This window comes from Phoca vitulina, unplaced genomic scaffold (genome assembly GCF_004348235.1).
Source record: "Phoca vitulina isolate PV1807 unplaced genomic scaffold, GSC_HSeal_1.0 scaffold49, whole genome shotgun sequence".
Lineage (NCBI taxonomy): Eukaryota > Metazoa > Chordata > Mammalia > Carnivora > Phocidae > Phoca > Phoca vitulina.
Genome location: NW_022589752.1, coordinates 948,271 through 963,042, shown reverse-complemented (window position 1 = coordinate 963,042; position 14,772 = coordinate 948,271). Strand labels below are relative to the sequence as shown.

At 40.5% G+C, this 14,772-nt stretch overlaps 1 protein-coding gene and 1 long non-coding RNA gene across 14 annotated transcripts in view; one reads left to right on the top strand and one right to left on the bottom strand.

The window, feature by feature from the left end:
* The window catches only part of LOC116621605, a 30,003-nt gene extending 19,406 nt beyond the window's left edge, over positions 1–10,597 (bottom strand). The window contains exons 1-2 of one of the 2 annotated variants that reach the window (XR_004297414.1): positions 8,780–10,597; positions 3,507–3,671 (exon numbers count right to left, since the gene is read on the bottom strand). This is a non-coding gene — a long non-coding RNA (uncharacterized LOC116621605). Of the gene's footprint in view, positions 1–3,506; positions 3,672–7,795; positions 8,124–8,779 lie in introns of those variants that run through there. The other variant, XR_004297415.1, reaches the window with a different exon arrangement.
* Positions 8,219–14,772, top strand: part of C2CD5 (C2 calcium dependent domain containing 5) — a 100,224-nt gene continuing 93,670 nt past the window's right edge. For 6 of the 12 annotated variants that reach the window (XM_032387474.1, XM_032387483.1, XM_032387475.1 and 3 more), the window contains exons 1-2: positions 8,220–8,442; positions 8,597–8,715. In XM_032387474.1, the coding sequence (XP_032243365.1) occupies positions 8,626–8,715 (90 nt within the window). In that variant the 5' untranslated portion in view covers positions 8,220–8,442; positions 8,597–8,625. Of the gene's footprint in view, positions 8,443–8,596; positions 8,716–14,772 lie in introns of all 12 variants that reach the window. The other 6 variants (XM_032387484.1, XM_032387481.1, XM_032387477.1 and 3 more) reach the window with 2 other exon arrangements.

The following is a 14,772-nucleotide window of genomic DNA, read 5'->3' as shown; positions in this document are numbered from 1 at the left end:
ATTAGAATAATTGAGGAAGACTTTATGGAACTCAACATGAACAAAACTTTTTTCTTGACTTTCAGTCTTGACTTTCAGACTTCATTTTTTCTAATAATGATGCCACCACTTCTTTTACTCTGTTTTGAAACATGCACTTTTTTTCTTCCTGCCTTTCTCTCCCTGATATATAGTGTCTAATTCTTATCAATTTTTCCTTAATGATATCCTTCTCAATTATCTTTTCTATTACCACTGTCACCATGTTCATGCCAATTTAATAATGAAAGTACAGCGGGCGCCTGGGTGGCTCAGTCGTTAAGCGTCTGCCTTCGGCTCAGGTCATGATCCCAGGGTCCTGGGATCGAGTCCCACATCGGGCTCCCTGCTCAGTGGGGAGCCTGCTTCTCCCTCTCCCACTCCCCCTGCTTGTGTTCCCTCTCTCGCTGTCTCTCTCCCTCTGTTGAAAAATAAATAAAATCTTTAAAAAAAAAAGAAAGTACAGCAATGATTTTTTTGCTTTCGGTCTTCAGCAGTTCAATTTATCTTGAATCCTCATGTAACTGTCATTGTACCAAAATATTGTTCCAATTACGCTTCTTTCCACCAAAAAAATTCTTCAATGGCTTCCTTTGCCTACACAAGAATGTTCTTGATCATCAGCTTTATCTATTGAATCACCCCCTTCCCAATTCTGATTGCTATGTATATTTCGAGGCATAGCCTAGCTTTCAAATTATCATTTTTCTCCAAAAAAAATCCCAACTCTAGCCAAACTAGCTTACTCATAGTTTCTAGACTATGCCATAAACATTTTTTAATATTTTTGCTGTTGATTTTTTTTTCTAAATGAATCCCCATGTATCTAGAAATGTCCCATTCAAATTCTACCTTCTATGTGAGGCTTCTTCCCTAATTATTCCCAAATTATTTTTACAAACTCCTTTAATATTTTATTGTCCAAATCATTCAGTTAATACCCACGACTATATAGTCATTTATTATAGTTACATTTATTATGTATACATGTTTTATCTACACACCTAAATTGTAACCTTCTGGAGATCAAAGTCTACATTTTATGCTTTATACAAAGTGTTGTCAGTAAATATTAATTGATGTTGAAAGAAGCAGTAAGATTTGAGTAGGGGGGGAGAGAAGGCCCATTCTAGAGGGATAGGAGCAACAAGTGAGAATATGTATGGTTTATTCCAGAGATGGGAAAGATAGTATCAAATAAAGGGTCAATTTAATTACCCAGCAACAACAACAATTCAGCACTCAGCTATCATTCTTCACCTTGCTTACTTTTTTTCCAAGGCACAGTGATGCTCATTTATGCCTCAGGACTTTTACACTGTTGTGGAAAATATGATCACAGAAATAGAATTTTAAAAATACTTTGTTGTTTGCAAAAACTGTGTTACAGGAAGGAAAGAGGGGGAGTGTTCACTAACCGGAGGCAAATTACCACCATTCGCCAGTGCCAGGATCTTTTTTACACCTAAGTTGTCCTCCCCATCCCCCAGTTGCCAAGTGGTTAGCAGGGGAGGAAATGCCTCAAAACACCCAGCGGGGTGGGGGAAGTATGAGCCGTGTAGTCAAAAGGAGAGTAATGCAGATGGCATAGGCCAGTGGAAGAGTCATGAAAAATAAAGCTAGTATCATTGGTAGGGGCCAGGTTACATGATCTAGCAGAGTCTTATAGTCTAGATTTTAAATTTTGGTTTTTAACTAAATAGCAGTAAACAGGCACTGAAGAGTAGGATGAATCAGGGGATGTTTGAACAAACCTCCCTTAGCTAGGGGAGATGGTGGGTCATTTTCTTTATTCAAGTGGGAAGCATGACACAGATTATCTACCTGGTGGTCAAGACACAAGGGGGAGTAGCAGTGGGTACGGTCCCAGGGTATGCAGCCGGATTTAAATTTGGAATATTTATTCAAGTCCCAACATCTTTATTTACTTTTTTAAGCCCCAACATCTTTAGTATTAAAAGATATGTAACTGACTTATCTTATTCCAATATGGTTTCCACAGTATTGCTAAAATTTCAGTTTCACTTCATTTGAATTGCAGCAGCTGTCTGCAAGTATAGCACCAGTAATGTGTGAAACTATTCCGTCCAGTGGGAAGCAACACAACTTATAGCTGGTTTAAAAGTCCCTTACCCAGCTATCTAGAACAGACTGAATAGGGTTCCTATCACAGTAAGCTGTACAGGGTACTAGCCGTCAACTCAGCTCACTTTTGTTCTTGCCATCAATTGTAGTAATTAGTAACCTCTCCACTTGTCAGCATTCTTCTGTTGAATAACGCTTGTCCACACTGGGAGCTGAATCTTGCTCATGACAATTTAGTAAATTTATAGCTCTAGGTTTGCTTTCCAAGGTACATTGAATATATTACTGGACTCTCCTCTAACAATAGGAGAAGATTTGAAGTTAACAAAGGGGTTAGGAAATTATATATCAATGTAATTAATCCAATTAATGTGTTAGTGTCTCTGTGAAGATAATGGCTTATAGGATCATAAAAACTATTAGTGCCACCTAATTGGCAAAGGAAAAATGATACGTATAAGAGGAAATACAGTGTTAACTTTTAAGCGTCAGGCATGTAACTTGGATCCTATGAACTGAGGTGAATTGGGACCTATTTCAGTTTGTAGATACTGAAATGGAACAATTCATTTGAACAATAATTCAGTTGAAAGGGAATGATCTAGTGCTAGGTGATAGATTAATACAATGGGGAGAAGCCATAGTTTGACTTTAAAAAACCTAAGAAGGCAAAAATAAATTAAAAACCCACTTCTGATGTCCTGCTCTTGAATTTCTGAACATTTTTACTTTCTTATATAGAAAAGGGTCTGACAAGAATAGGGGATCTTTGGCAAGCAGTTTCCCTAAAACAAAGTGATACGAATATTTGTTATTTAAAAAGATCACTTGCACTACTTTATAGTGAATGGATTAGATGAAAGCAAGAGTGCAAGTGGGGATTGCAGTTTTCCAGGTGAGAAGTAATAGTGGAAAGTAGAGGGATTTGAGAAATCTTTAGGAGTTATAAACAATAAGACTGTGATTAACTGGGTGTCAAGGGTAAGGAAGATGAAGAGTCAAAGATAATTGTCAATTGTGGCTAGAGTTTTCCACAAAGGCCTTAAGTAGATATAAGCGGGAAACCTCTAGGCTTTGCAGTACAGGCACAGATAAGAAGAGCTTGTTCTGGGTGCTGGCCCAGTAAGAAAGTCAAGACCTGTAACCTTTCCATTACACCTAGGTGACATGGCTCACTGAATGCATTGATGAGTACTGATACAAAGCAGTGTGTTCTACTTCAAGATTCTTCCAATCTAGAGAACGTTTTACTTAATGAGGACATTGTGTCTACTATACATGAGACATACCTTTATGAGATACAAGGGAACCAACGGGAAGAGGAGCTGACCTAGCTATTTAACTCATTTTTACCCTTTACTCAGCTGATTTGCTGCTTTAGAAGTAAATCAAAGTAAAAGTACCTGAGAGTTCAAGTTGCCATTTGTATCCACCCTCAAGTCAGTGAGTTTCTGGCTCCAGCAATTGACTAGGTAGCTGGTGTTCTGTAATTTGAGACCAGTAATGTAGTAGAGGAGGATCAGGCTTTTTATTTTGTTGTTGTTGTGGTAATTGCTGTTGTTGTCATTCTGGGAGAGATAAAGAAAATAAGTTCAGTTTTGGACGTTGACTTTAAGGTCACTCCGATACTCCAAATGGAAATAGGAACCTGGCATTTTGAATACATGGGTCCAGATACCAGAAGAAAGTTGTGGGCTAAAGATAAAAACGTCAGAATCCTCAGCTAAATAGATAGAAATTGAAATTACATGCATGAATGAAATCACCTAAGGAGAGAGTATAGTTAGAAGAGAAGAGGGTCAAGAACTGAAACCCTGAGGAAAATCCATATTTGTTAAGGACAGTGAGGAAGCTGAGAAGGCAAATATATATATGATGCAACAGGTAAGAGAAGCATGGTATCTGAGTATGAAGTGGAAAACCATTTCAAGGGGAACATGATTAACAGTGTCAAATGCTACTGGGAATCCTGTAAAATGAAAACTGTCCACTGGATTTAGCAATCAAAGGTTATTGATGGCCTTGGAGAAGGTTGTAGAGAAAGTTGTTTTGGTAGAGAGGCTGTAGCTAAAGTCAGAAATAGTTTTGTTTTTGTTTTTAATTTAGAGAGAGAGCGTGTGTGCATGTGAGCAGGGGGAGGGCAGAGGGAAAGAGAGAGAGACAATCTCAAGCGGACTCCACGCTGAGCCAAAATGACCTGAGCCAAAATCAAGAGTTGGTCGCTCAACCGACTGAGCTACCCAGGTGCCCCAAGGTCAGAAATAGTTTTAGGAGTGTTTGTGAAGTGAGGAGAGGGCACCAAATATAGATAAACCTTGAGAAGTTTAACCTTGAGGGGTGGAGAGGGATTCAAAGGAACATTTTAGGAAGCCAGAAAAGAGAGAGCAAAGCAGTAAATGTATATGTGTTATTAACATTTAATTGCATAAGCATTTGTGGATTACATGAAAGGCACAGGGAGGGAACTGAGAATTGAGAGATGGACAAGAAATAGTCCTTCCCTTCAAGGTGCTCAAAGTTTAATAGGGGAGAGAGAAAGATAAATAATTATGTATATAGACGTGCAATAATAGATGCATTAAATTTAGTGGTAGCATAGCAGTGGAAGTGAAGAGTATGTTTATCAGGAAGGAGATAAGGGAAGACATTAAAATTGAGTTATGAATTCTTAAGTGTTTGCTAGGAATACTATGAGAAAAAGAAAAAAACATAGTTTATAGGAAACTACACAAAGCCTTTGAAGAGGAGTTCTTGGAATCAAATTGCCTAGATATAAATCCTGCCTCCAACATTACTAGCTCCGTGACTTTGGGTCATCATCGAGTAAACATTGCAAAGCTTCAAATTTATCACCTCTAGAATGAAGGCTGGTAATTCCTATTGTATAGGATTTTAGGGAGCTTTAAAAGCTGCGAAGCACTGAATTCAGTAGCTGGTACACAGCAAATACTCAATACATGGTATTATTATGGGATCTAAGATGCAAAAAGAGTGGTGAAGTATGAAGCTACAGAAGCTAATTAGGAACCAGATCATGATAGATTTGTCAGGAAAGTTAACACTGTTCCCAGCATTAATTAAAACAAACTAGTACAATTATTAGAAAACAAACCAAAGTCAGGCTTAATTCTACTAAAAAAAAGTCTTCAGGAAGCATCTTAATTATAATCTCCTGTTAATGAAGCCTAAGGCAACAGGTACGTACAAGTACCTTACAGGATACTAATTAGGAGGCTGAGATTGCTAACCTCTAATTGTGCAATTTGCAAATATATTTTTACATTACAACATCTTGTAATACAAAGCATTGTTTTCCATTAAGATTGTTGCAAAACTTCAGTTTTCTAATTTTTTTCTTTTTATGTTTCAGTACTTTTTTTTTTCTTTTCAAATTCTTATTTAAATTCTAGTTAGTTAACATACAGTGCATTATTGGTTTCAGTAGAATTCAGTGATTCATCACTTACATACAACACCCAGTGCTCATCATAACAAGAGCCCTCCTTCATGCCCATCACCCATCTAACCCATCCCCCTACCCACCTTCCTCCATCAATCCTCAGTTTGTTCTGTCTTTAAGAATCTCTAAGAATTTCTTCCCCCCCATCTGTTCATCTGTTTTGTTTCTTAAATTCCACATATGAGTGAAATCATATGGTGTTTGTCTTTCTTTGATTTATTTCGCTTAGTATAATACACTCTAGCTCCATCCACATCATTGCAAGATTTCATTCTTTTTGATGACTAATATTCCATTATATATATACACCATGTCTTCTTATCCATTCATCAGTCAATGGACATTTGAGCTCTTTCCATAGTTTGGCTATTGTTGATACTCAGAATTTTTTTTTTTTTTTAATGAATTGGTAATACTTTGATTTCAGTAAAAAAGCTATTTCAGGGGTGCTGGGTGGCTCAGTTGGTTAAGCGTCTGTCTTTGGCTCAGGTTATGATCTCAGGGTCCTGGGATCAAGCCCCGCATTGGTCTCCCTGCTCACCAGGGAGTTTGCTTCTCCCTCTCCCTCTGTGCTCTCTACCTCTGTGTTCTCTCTCTCAAATAAATAAAATCTTAAAAAAAAGAAAAAAAGCTATTTCAACTCTACCACCAAAACAGAACACACCAAAATTAACTGATCGTATAGTGTTGCTCACAATGGTAAGGGCATTTTAAGAGTAGAGGTAGATTCCACAAAAAGCTGCAGTAGGATCTAAGGAAATCTGCGTGTGAGCTGTAGCCGTCTAGCCTTTTGTTATTGTTTGAGTGGATGAAGTTTTCTCTAGTCTGAAAAGTCAGTGATTTATCTGTTAGATTTTTATTTTGAGGAAGCCTTTTTCTTTTCTCTTTGGAAGATTTCAACTTCTCACTTACATGAACGATATTCCCTCTATAGAAGGAACTTTTGTCCTTTTAAAGAGAATTCTTTAAATACCTATTCAGTATTTTTTTTTAATATTTTATTTATTTGACAGAGAGAGACACAGCGAGAGAGGGAACACAAGCAGGGGGAGTGGTAGAGAAGCAGGCTTTCGGTGGAGCAGGGAGCCAGATGTGGGGCTCCATCCCAGGACCCTGGGATCATGACCTGAGCTGAAGGCAGACGCTTAACGACTGAGCCACCCAGGTGCCCCAGTATTTTGTTTTATTTTTTAATATTTAATTTTAAGTAATCTCCACACCCATTGTGGGGCTTGAACTCACAACCTCAAGATCAAGTCACTTGCTCCATCCACTGATCCCTCAGTATTCTTAAAGTTAAAAAGGTGTATCTGTTTGGGGGCCTGGATGGCTCAGCGGGTTAAGGATCTGACTCTTGGTTTCAGGTCCTCATGATCTCAGGGTCCTGAGACCCAGCCCTGCAAAGGGCTTCTGGCTCAGTGCAGAATCTGCTCTAGGTTCTCTCTCTCTCTCTCTCTCCCTCTGCCCACCCCCATGCTCTCTTTCTCAAACAAATAAATCTTAAAAAAAGAAAAAAGGTGAATCAGTTAAAAAAAAAAAATCTTCATTGGGAATTTTCCATTCCTAAAGAATCCAGTGGTAAAATCTTTCTACCAGAATTTTTTTTTTTTTTAAGATTTTATTTATTTGAGAGAGACAGAATGAGAGAGAGAGAGCACCTGAGAGGGGGAAGGGTCAGAGGGAGAAGCAGACTCCAGCTGAGCAGGGAGCCCATACCGGGACTCCAGGACTCCAGGATCATAACCTGATCCGAAGGCAGTCACTTAACCAACTGAGCCACCCAGGCGTCCCTCTACCAGAATTGTTAATGGTGATTTTGTTATTTGATATGACATGTACTGTTGGTATTTGGTATCCTCCTGTGCGTTTGCCTCAATTTCCCTAATTTTTTCTGATGGTTTGAGCCTATAGATTTTGCCTCGTTTTTGCATGTATATTCACATATATAATTGGGTCGGTTGTTCAAGGTGTTTCATTAAGCTCATCTTTGTTTCTTGCAGTTGACTAGAAATTTCATAGGGTAGGAGGTCATGAACTCCTGCCAGCAAAGTAGGTTTTAGGGTTGTTGATGCTTAATAAACACACTGAGCCAATCCAAGCGTGCAGGGGAAACTCCTTTAACCAGTGGTTTTGGATTTCAAAGTTTTGTTTTTCCCCAAGACCTACAGTAACATCTATAACCCAGTACACGTGTATATGACTGAATAAAAAATGTTGCTATAGAATACTTACCTGACTACCCGAGATGTCCCTGAAATTTCCTACTCTCCTTCATATAAAACAAAAACTGCATCCCTTCCAGGTAGAAACCAGCTAAACTGATTTTACAAACCACTAAGTGGTGGTTAAAGGCCGACTGAAATCCCTCCTCTAGCAGTCTCCGCCGCTGCTCTTTCTGTCACACCCCTCGAAAATGCAGCGTTTGTAGCTGTGAAGGGGGCGACCCGGGAAGTCACCGAACCGAGCCCTACGAGTGATTCGCCCCCGAAGGACAGAGTCAGCTCTCAAAGAGCGGGGCAGCAACCTACGGCCCTGGCTCGGTGGATGATGCAGGGCTCGACCCATTTCCCTGCCCTCCGGCTTCCTCGAAGTCCGTCCCGCCCCCTCCATCTGCTTTCCGTGAATTTAATTTCTCCCCTGCGAAGTGGGCCGAGCGCCGAATGATCGATGTTTCCTCCACGCCCCGAGAGCCGCCATTTTGGGGGGAGGAAAACACAAGTAGGGGTGGCAGAGCCTCCACGGGATGTTGACTGGCTTTTGCTTCTCTTGCCAGCACTGTGGGACCGGGGTAGAAGAATCCACCCGGGCCACTCCTCCGACTGCCTCTCCGGAATGAGGCCTCAGCGCCCGCGCGGGACGGCCCCCTCATTCATCCGAGAGTGAGTGACGATCGGCGGCATGACGCGCCCTCGCGCGCCCTCCGCTGTCAGTTATCCCGCGCGCTCCCTGCGGCGCGCGCAGCTCCCCGCGCGCTCCCGCCCCTCCCCCGCCGGGCTAAGAGCTCGGCGCAGACTCGCTTGTTTGTTTCTGCAGGAGCCCAAGGAGAGGCCGAAGCCGAGAAGATGCCTGGGAAGCTGAAGGTGAAAATCGTGGCCGGGCGCCATTTGCCAGTGATGGACCGAGCTAGTGACCTGACTGATGCCTTCGTGGAGGTTGGTGCAAGGTCCTGCCCCTCAAAACACAGGGAGTGCCAAGCCCTTGAAGGATCCTACCCACCTCGCCCCCAGCTCTTCAGCCCATTCTCCTTTCGACTGCCGTCCTTTGTGCGGTGCTTGTCCAAGTCCTCCCTTGAGGGCTGATTGCCGAGACTGCAGCCCATGTGATGGGTGCACCGCTCCTGGGCGTCTGCGGCGGAGTGCGCCGCGCGGGGAGGCAGTTACTGCTCTGCATGCGGGGGTGACCCTGATGTCAGGACTCATAATAGGCCACCTGCCAGTCAGGAGGAGATCCCGAGGCGTATCCGCGTAGCCACCGAAACACACACATATACACACACACACGTACGTTCTCTTTAAGGAGAGGTGTGTACACACACACACACACACACACACACGTGTACGTTCTTCTGTTTAAGGAGAGGTGGCTTCTCAAGCCAAAGTGATGGAGATCACGTTAAGAAGGTAGATAACAGTCCGTTACGGGCACTTGGAGACCTACAAGGCGAGGCGATCCACTCTTGAGCATAACATTCTCTGAATCATCAGTGTAAGTTTTAAAACACAACCATAACGCTTTCTGGTCTTGTATGGACTGGTAGGTATGATGAGCTGTTTTAGGGTAATTTAGTGCCTTGAGGTAGGGAGCGAATTAAGTGCCATGGATTTAAATTGCAAAATTGCTTTTTAAGCCAGATGATTAGTTTAAAACTCATGCAAATTAGCACAGGCCTAGGGCCTGGAAAGTAATAACCCAGAGTTTGAAAGAAGCCAAGTAAAAATTGTAATAAAAATTGACTTGATGAGCCAGAGCATTAGAATAATAATCATTTGGGCTAGTAATGCTTAGAGTTGACAGCTACAGGATAATACACAGCCTGATTTCATCTCAATATAAAATATTCTTGATGTTCCGTAAAGGTTCTCTGACTTAATAACTGCAGTTACCGCCCCCCCCCCCAACATTGCCATGGTCATTCTTACTCCCAACTTCATTTTCACTTGAGAAACAGATGCTGAGTGTGTTCTTGGGCCAGATGTTAGGTAATGGGAATACACAGATTACCAGGGCATAGTCTTTGCTTTCAGGTAGCTCAGAGACTGACCTATAGAGTTTAATAACTAATAGCTAACATGTGTTGAGTCTCATTATTGCCAGGTCTTTGCTAACTACTTTTTAATTCTTATTCCTCATAACAGTCCTGCTATTATATTATTATACCATATTACAGGTAACTGAGGCCTAGGAACAGTGAATAATGTGCCCAAGGTTTCTTAACCTTGTAAATAGACTTGTGGTCTGTTCTCTTAACCACTGTGCTAACATTGCCTCTCTAGACAAGTTGATGAGTGTTGTAGAATATGGAAACTTCATTCTGTCTCTGAAGGTTTAGGAAGTTTTCCTAAGAAAATGACATTTGAGCTGAATCTTGAAGGACATCAGGATTTTACTAGGCAGAGGGAACATCAAAGGCACAGAATGGGATACATGGTATGTTCAGGGAACTATCTTAGTTTGAGACATGTCTGGAGTAAAAGGGAATATGTAGGTAGTGGAGGTTATGGGGGATGAGGCTGGAAAGGTAGGTTGGTACCAAATCTCATTTTCTGTACTGAATAATTTTTCCTTTATTTTATAAGCAGGGGCAAGCAAAGAGAACTTTTTAAGGAGAAATGAAATATGATGTTTATTATTAGGTTGTTTATAGATGACTTGTGTGGTAATGTTATTGATGGACTGGACAGATGAGAGATGAGACAGGAAAATCAGTTAAGAAGGTGGTAAAATTATCCCCGCAATATGTGCATGTTGAGAATGTCTGTGGGAACCGATTAGAGGAGAAAGACTTGAGGGACATTTCCCTTTCTTTTTTCTTACTTAAGATTTTATTTATTTATTTGAGAGAGAGAGAGATAGCAAGAGAGAGCATGAGCAGGGGCAGGGGAGAGGGAGAAGCAGGCTCCTGGCTGAGCAGGGAGCCCAAAGCGGGGCTCGATCCCAGGACCCTGAGATCATGACCTGAGCCGAAGGCAGATGCTTAACTGATTGAGCCACCCAGGCACCCCTTGAGGGACATTGCTTAGGTAAAATCATCATGCCTTGGTAATAAATGGTTTTGATGGTGAAGGAGGGGTTGGATTCAAGAGTGACTTTTAATTCCTTCTTTCAGCAAATAGTTATTGAGTGCTATTTGACAGGCCCAGTGCTAGTCTCTGGTGTAGCTGATGCATATCTGATAGCGAACAACATAGACTTGGTTCCTAGTTCTATGGAGTTTATATTTTGGTGGAAGAGACAGACATTAAAAAATAAAGAAATGAGGGCGCCTGGGTGGCTCAGTCGTTAGGTGTCTGCCTTCGGCTCGGGTCATGATCCCGGGGTCCTGGGATCGAGTCCCGCGTCGGGCTCCCTGTTCGGCGGGAGGCCTGCTTCTCCCTCTCCCACTCCCCCTGCTTGTGTTCCTGCTCTCGCTATCTCTCTCTCTGTCAAATAAATAAATAAAATCTTTAAAAAAAATAATAATAATAATAAAGAAATGATTAAATAGGTAATTATGATGAGTGTCATGGAAGAAAACAATAGAGATTAACAGGGAACATCTACTTTAGGTTGGGAAATCAGGAGACCTCTGAGGGAGTGTCAATCGAAGACCTGCTGGATGAGGAGGAGCCAGCTGCTCAGGGAGTGTATTAGGAAGGGAAGGAAGATGGGTGTGGCTGGCATGTGGTGTAAGATAAAGTGGGAGAGTTAGTCAAGGAGCCAATCATGCAGGATCTTAGAGGCCATGATTAGGAGTATAGATTTTATTTTAAATTCTGTGGGAAGTGGTTTTTGAGATTAGTATTTTTTTTTTTTTTTTTTGCTGTCTGGAGTATGGACTGAGCTGAAGCAGGCAACTAATTAGGAGATTCTATAATAGTTCAAAAAAGAAAAGGTGGGGGCCAAGATGTTGGTTTGATAATGGAGAGAAGTGGATGGATTCCAGATATACCTTGAAGATAGACTCTAGAGGATTTGTTGGTTGACTGGAGTAGGGGGCCAGGGAAAGGGAAACTAAAAGATGACTTGTAGCTTTCTGAAATCTTTGGGCTAATTTTCTGAGGCTCCATAGGATTTGTAGAGATTGATTGAGTAGGTGGAGAATCAATTTCTGTTTAGGTGTATTAGGTTTGAGATGTTAATTGGAGTTGTCCACGAGGAAGTTAGATTTGTGAGTATGGTGTTCAGAAGAGAGTTGTGAGTTAGAAATGAGCTCATATAGGCCAGTGCTTTTCCACTCTGTGAGACCCAGTGCCTCCTTTATATAGCAGGTATTTTGAAATCCACGCTTTACTGTGCTGGCATGATATTTATGGCCAATGTAACCTAGCCTCACAGTTTAAAAAAAAAAAATCAATATATTGTTCTAACTAGTAGTATGACAAATTAGAGAATTTTTTTAGTATGTGTTTCAATTTAGAAGTACTTGTTCATGATCACAGTAGAAGGTAAGAAGTAATCAGATTGAGTCCATGAATATTTATTAAGCCTTTGTATATGTCCATCACTGTACGGGGTATAGTACAGTGTGCTGGGGATGTAGTAGTGAATAAGACAAAAATTTCTTTAATCATGGAACTCACATTTTAGTGGGAGGATGGAGTTCATAAAGAGGATAATTAAAAGGTAAACTGATAGATGATGAGACTATGGAGAAAATAAAGCAAGGATACAAAGTAGGGAGTGTCTCACCTATGTGTAAAAATCACATGAATCTGACTCCTCATACTGAGTGAGACAGTTGTGCAGTTTTGACATCTCAGATAGTCCTTCACTGCTATCTGATTTTTCAAAATAATCGACTCATGGGGAAGAGCAGAATTTTCCCTTAATTTACATGATGGTTGTATTTCTTGACAATTATGTATATGAAAACTTCATTACAACACTTTTTCTTCCCCCATTACACTTTTATCTGTAAAATGAGTTAGGTTTTTAATCCTATGTGATTATCTGGTAGGACATTTGAAGGTCATGACATGAGACAAGTCTTCATTGTAGGGAACTATTTCTTGCATTGCAGGATACCTAGCTTCTCTGGCCCTTCCTTCTAAATATTACAACTATTCTCCACAAATACACCCATAGAATTTTCTAAAATTCCCTTAGGAGTTGGTCTGTCCCTCTTGTAAACCTCTGACTTAGCGGGAGAGCAGAGATATGGATCCTTGAAAAAACTTGACATTAGCTGTCTATTAGAGGAGGAGGACTAGGGGAAGAAAACTGAGATTATCAGCCAATGGGGAGAGAGAAAAATCAGGAAAGTAATGTCTCAGAAGGCAAGAGGAAGTTTCTAGAAAGAGGAAGCCCTCAACCATTAAATGGCACTGAAAGGTCAAGTAAAGAGGACAAAAAAAATCACTGGATTGGACAGTATGGAGGTCGTTACTGCTTCTGATGAGAGTGTCAAGGAAGCCCATACTGTAGTGAATTAAAGAGGGTTAAAGTACAAGGGAGGTGAGGAAGAGGTGTGGCATGAATAGGCAATTGTTTCAAGAAACAGGGCTGAGAAGGGGAGAGGAGAAATAGTGTGGTATTTGGGGAGTATGTACCTTTTAGTACTTAAAAAAAAGTTAGAAGAGAATAGAACATATTTGTGTGGTAATAGGAAAAATCCGGCAGAAAGGGAAAGATTAATGCAGGAAAAAGGGGATAATGAAGGATTACCATATAATAAAGGGATAAATTGTGTGATGTAGCCTGTTAAGTACTGTATAAGCTCGTAGGAAAGGGAGATAATGATGCCTGAATTGGTCATGAGAAGTCTTTGTGCTGGGCTTGAAGGATGGTAAAATTTCTATAGGCAGAGAGGAAGAGCGGCATTTTTTAGATGACTAGGACAAACTCAGTAAAAGCAAAAGGGGAGGGATAGAACATACGTAATTGAAGGGAGGGTTCTTGTGGGGAATAAAATTTGCTAGGTAGGGTGGATGCAGGTTATTGAACGGTCTGAAAACGAGGGAGGGGGGGAGAAGTCTGTATAGTAGAAGCTCTCTTAAACAACTTGCATTAACTCACTTATCACAGTCCCCAGTGTTCTGCATTCCTTCCATAAGCCTATTCTTGAATATCCCACATTGGTAGATTATTCTCTCTTGTGCCTGCTTCTCCCATCAGTTGGCTGATAATACTTTACCAAGAGGCATTTATGTTTTTTCCTCAAACCTGTTTATGCCAACTCTATTTGTTACTGTAATTTACTTAAACCTAATGTAAATTGGTGAAATAAGAGTGAAAATGAAGTTGATAACGCTATGTAAAGACATATGGATACAGTCACTAAACATTACTCTAGAATTAGATGGAGAAAAGATTGTAAAAAAATCTAGGATTCTGTGTTCATACATTTTTACAAGCAATTTTAAGTTCTACCACCACATAAAAAAACCCAAACTGGAAATCACAGATGGTACATTATGGGTGTGGTTTATGCAAAAAAGATGATACCGAACTCTAAACAGTGGACCCTTACTCAAAGAAGAGGCCTTAGCCTTCATTCAAATGTAGAGGAATGAATATTTATTTATATGTTTTATCTTAAAATATTTAGCAAATTGAATCATTTTTAATGATTCTTTGATTTAACCAAGTTACTAAATTATTTGATCTCACGACCATGAGTGAGATCATGACCTGACCCGAGACCAAGAGTGGGACGCTTAACTAACTGCGCCACTTAGGCACCGCACCAAGTATTATTTAAAGATGATTATTCTTGCAGGAATCCCCAGAATGAAAGAGATGAAGTTCTGTATAAAAAAAGTATTAATACTGGGAAATTTATCCCAGTATTAATGTGCATGTTACAAACTGTTTGGCAAGCTGTATTATCATTTTGTTTTTATCCAGGAGCCTTTGAGGGAACAGGGAGAGAAAAAGAAATTAATATTTAATGATATACCAGACATTTTGCTAGGTCTGTACATGCATTTTCTCCTGTAATACAACAGTCCCCCCTTTCAGAGGAGGAAGCAGCCTTAAATAACAGGTTAAATAACTTTCTCAAGGTAATT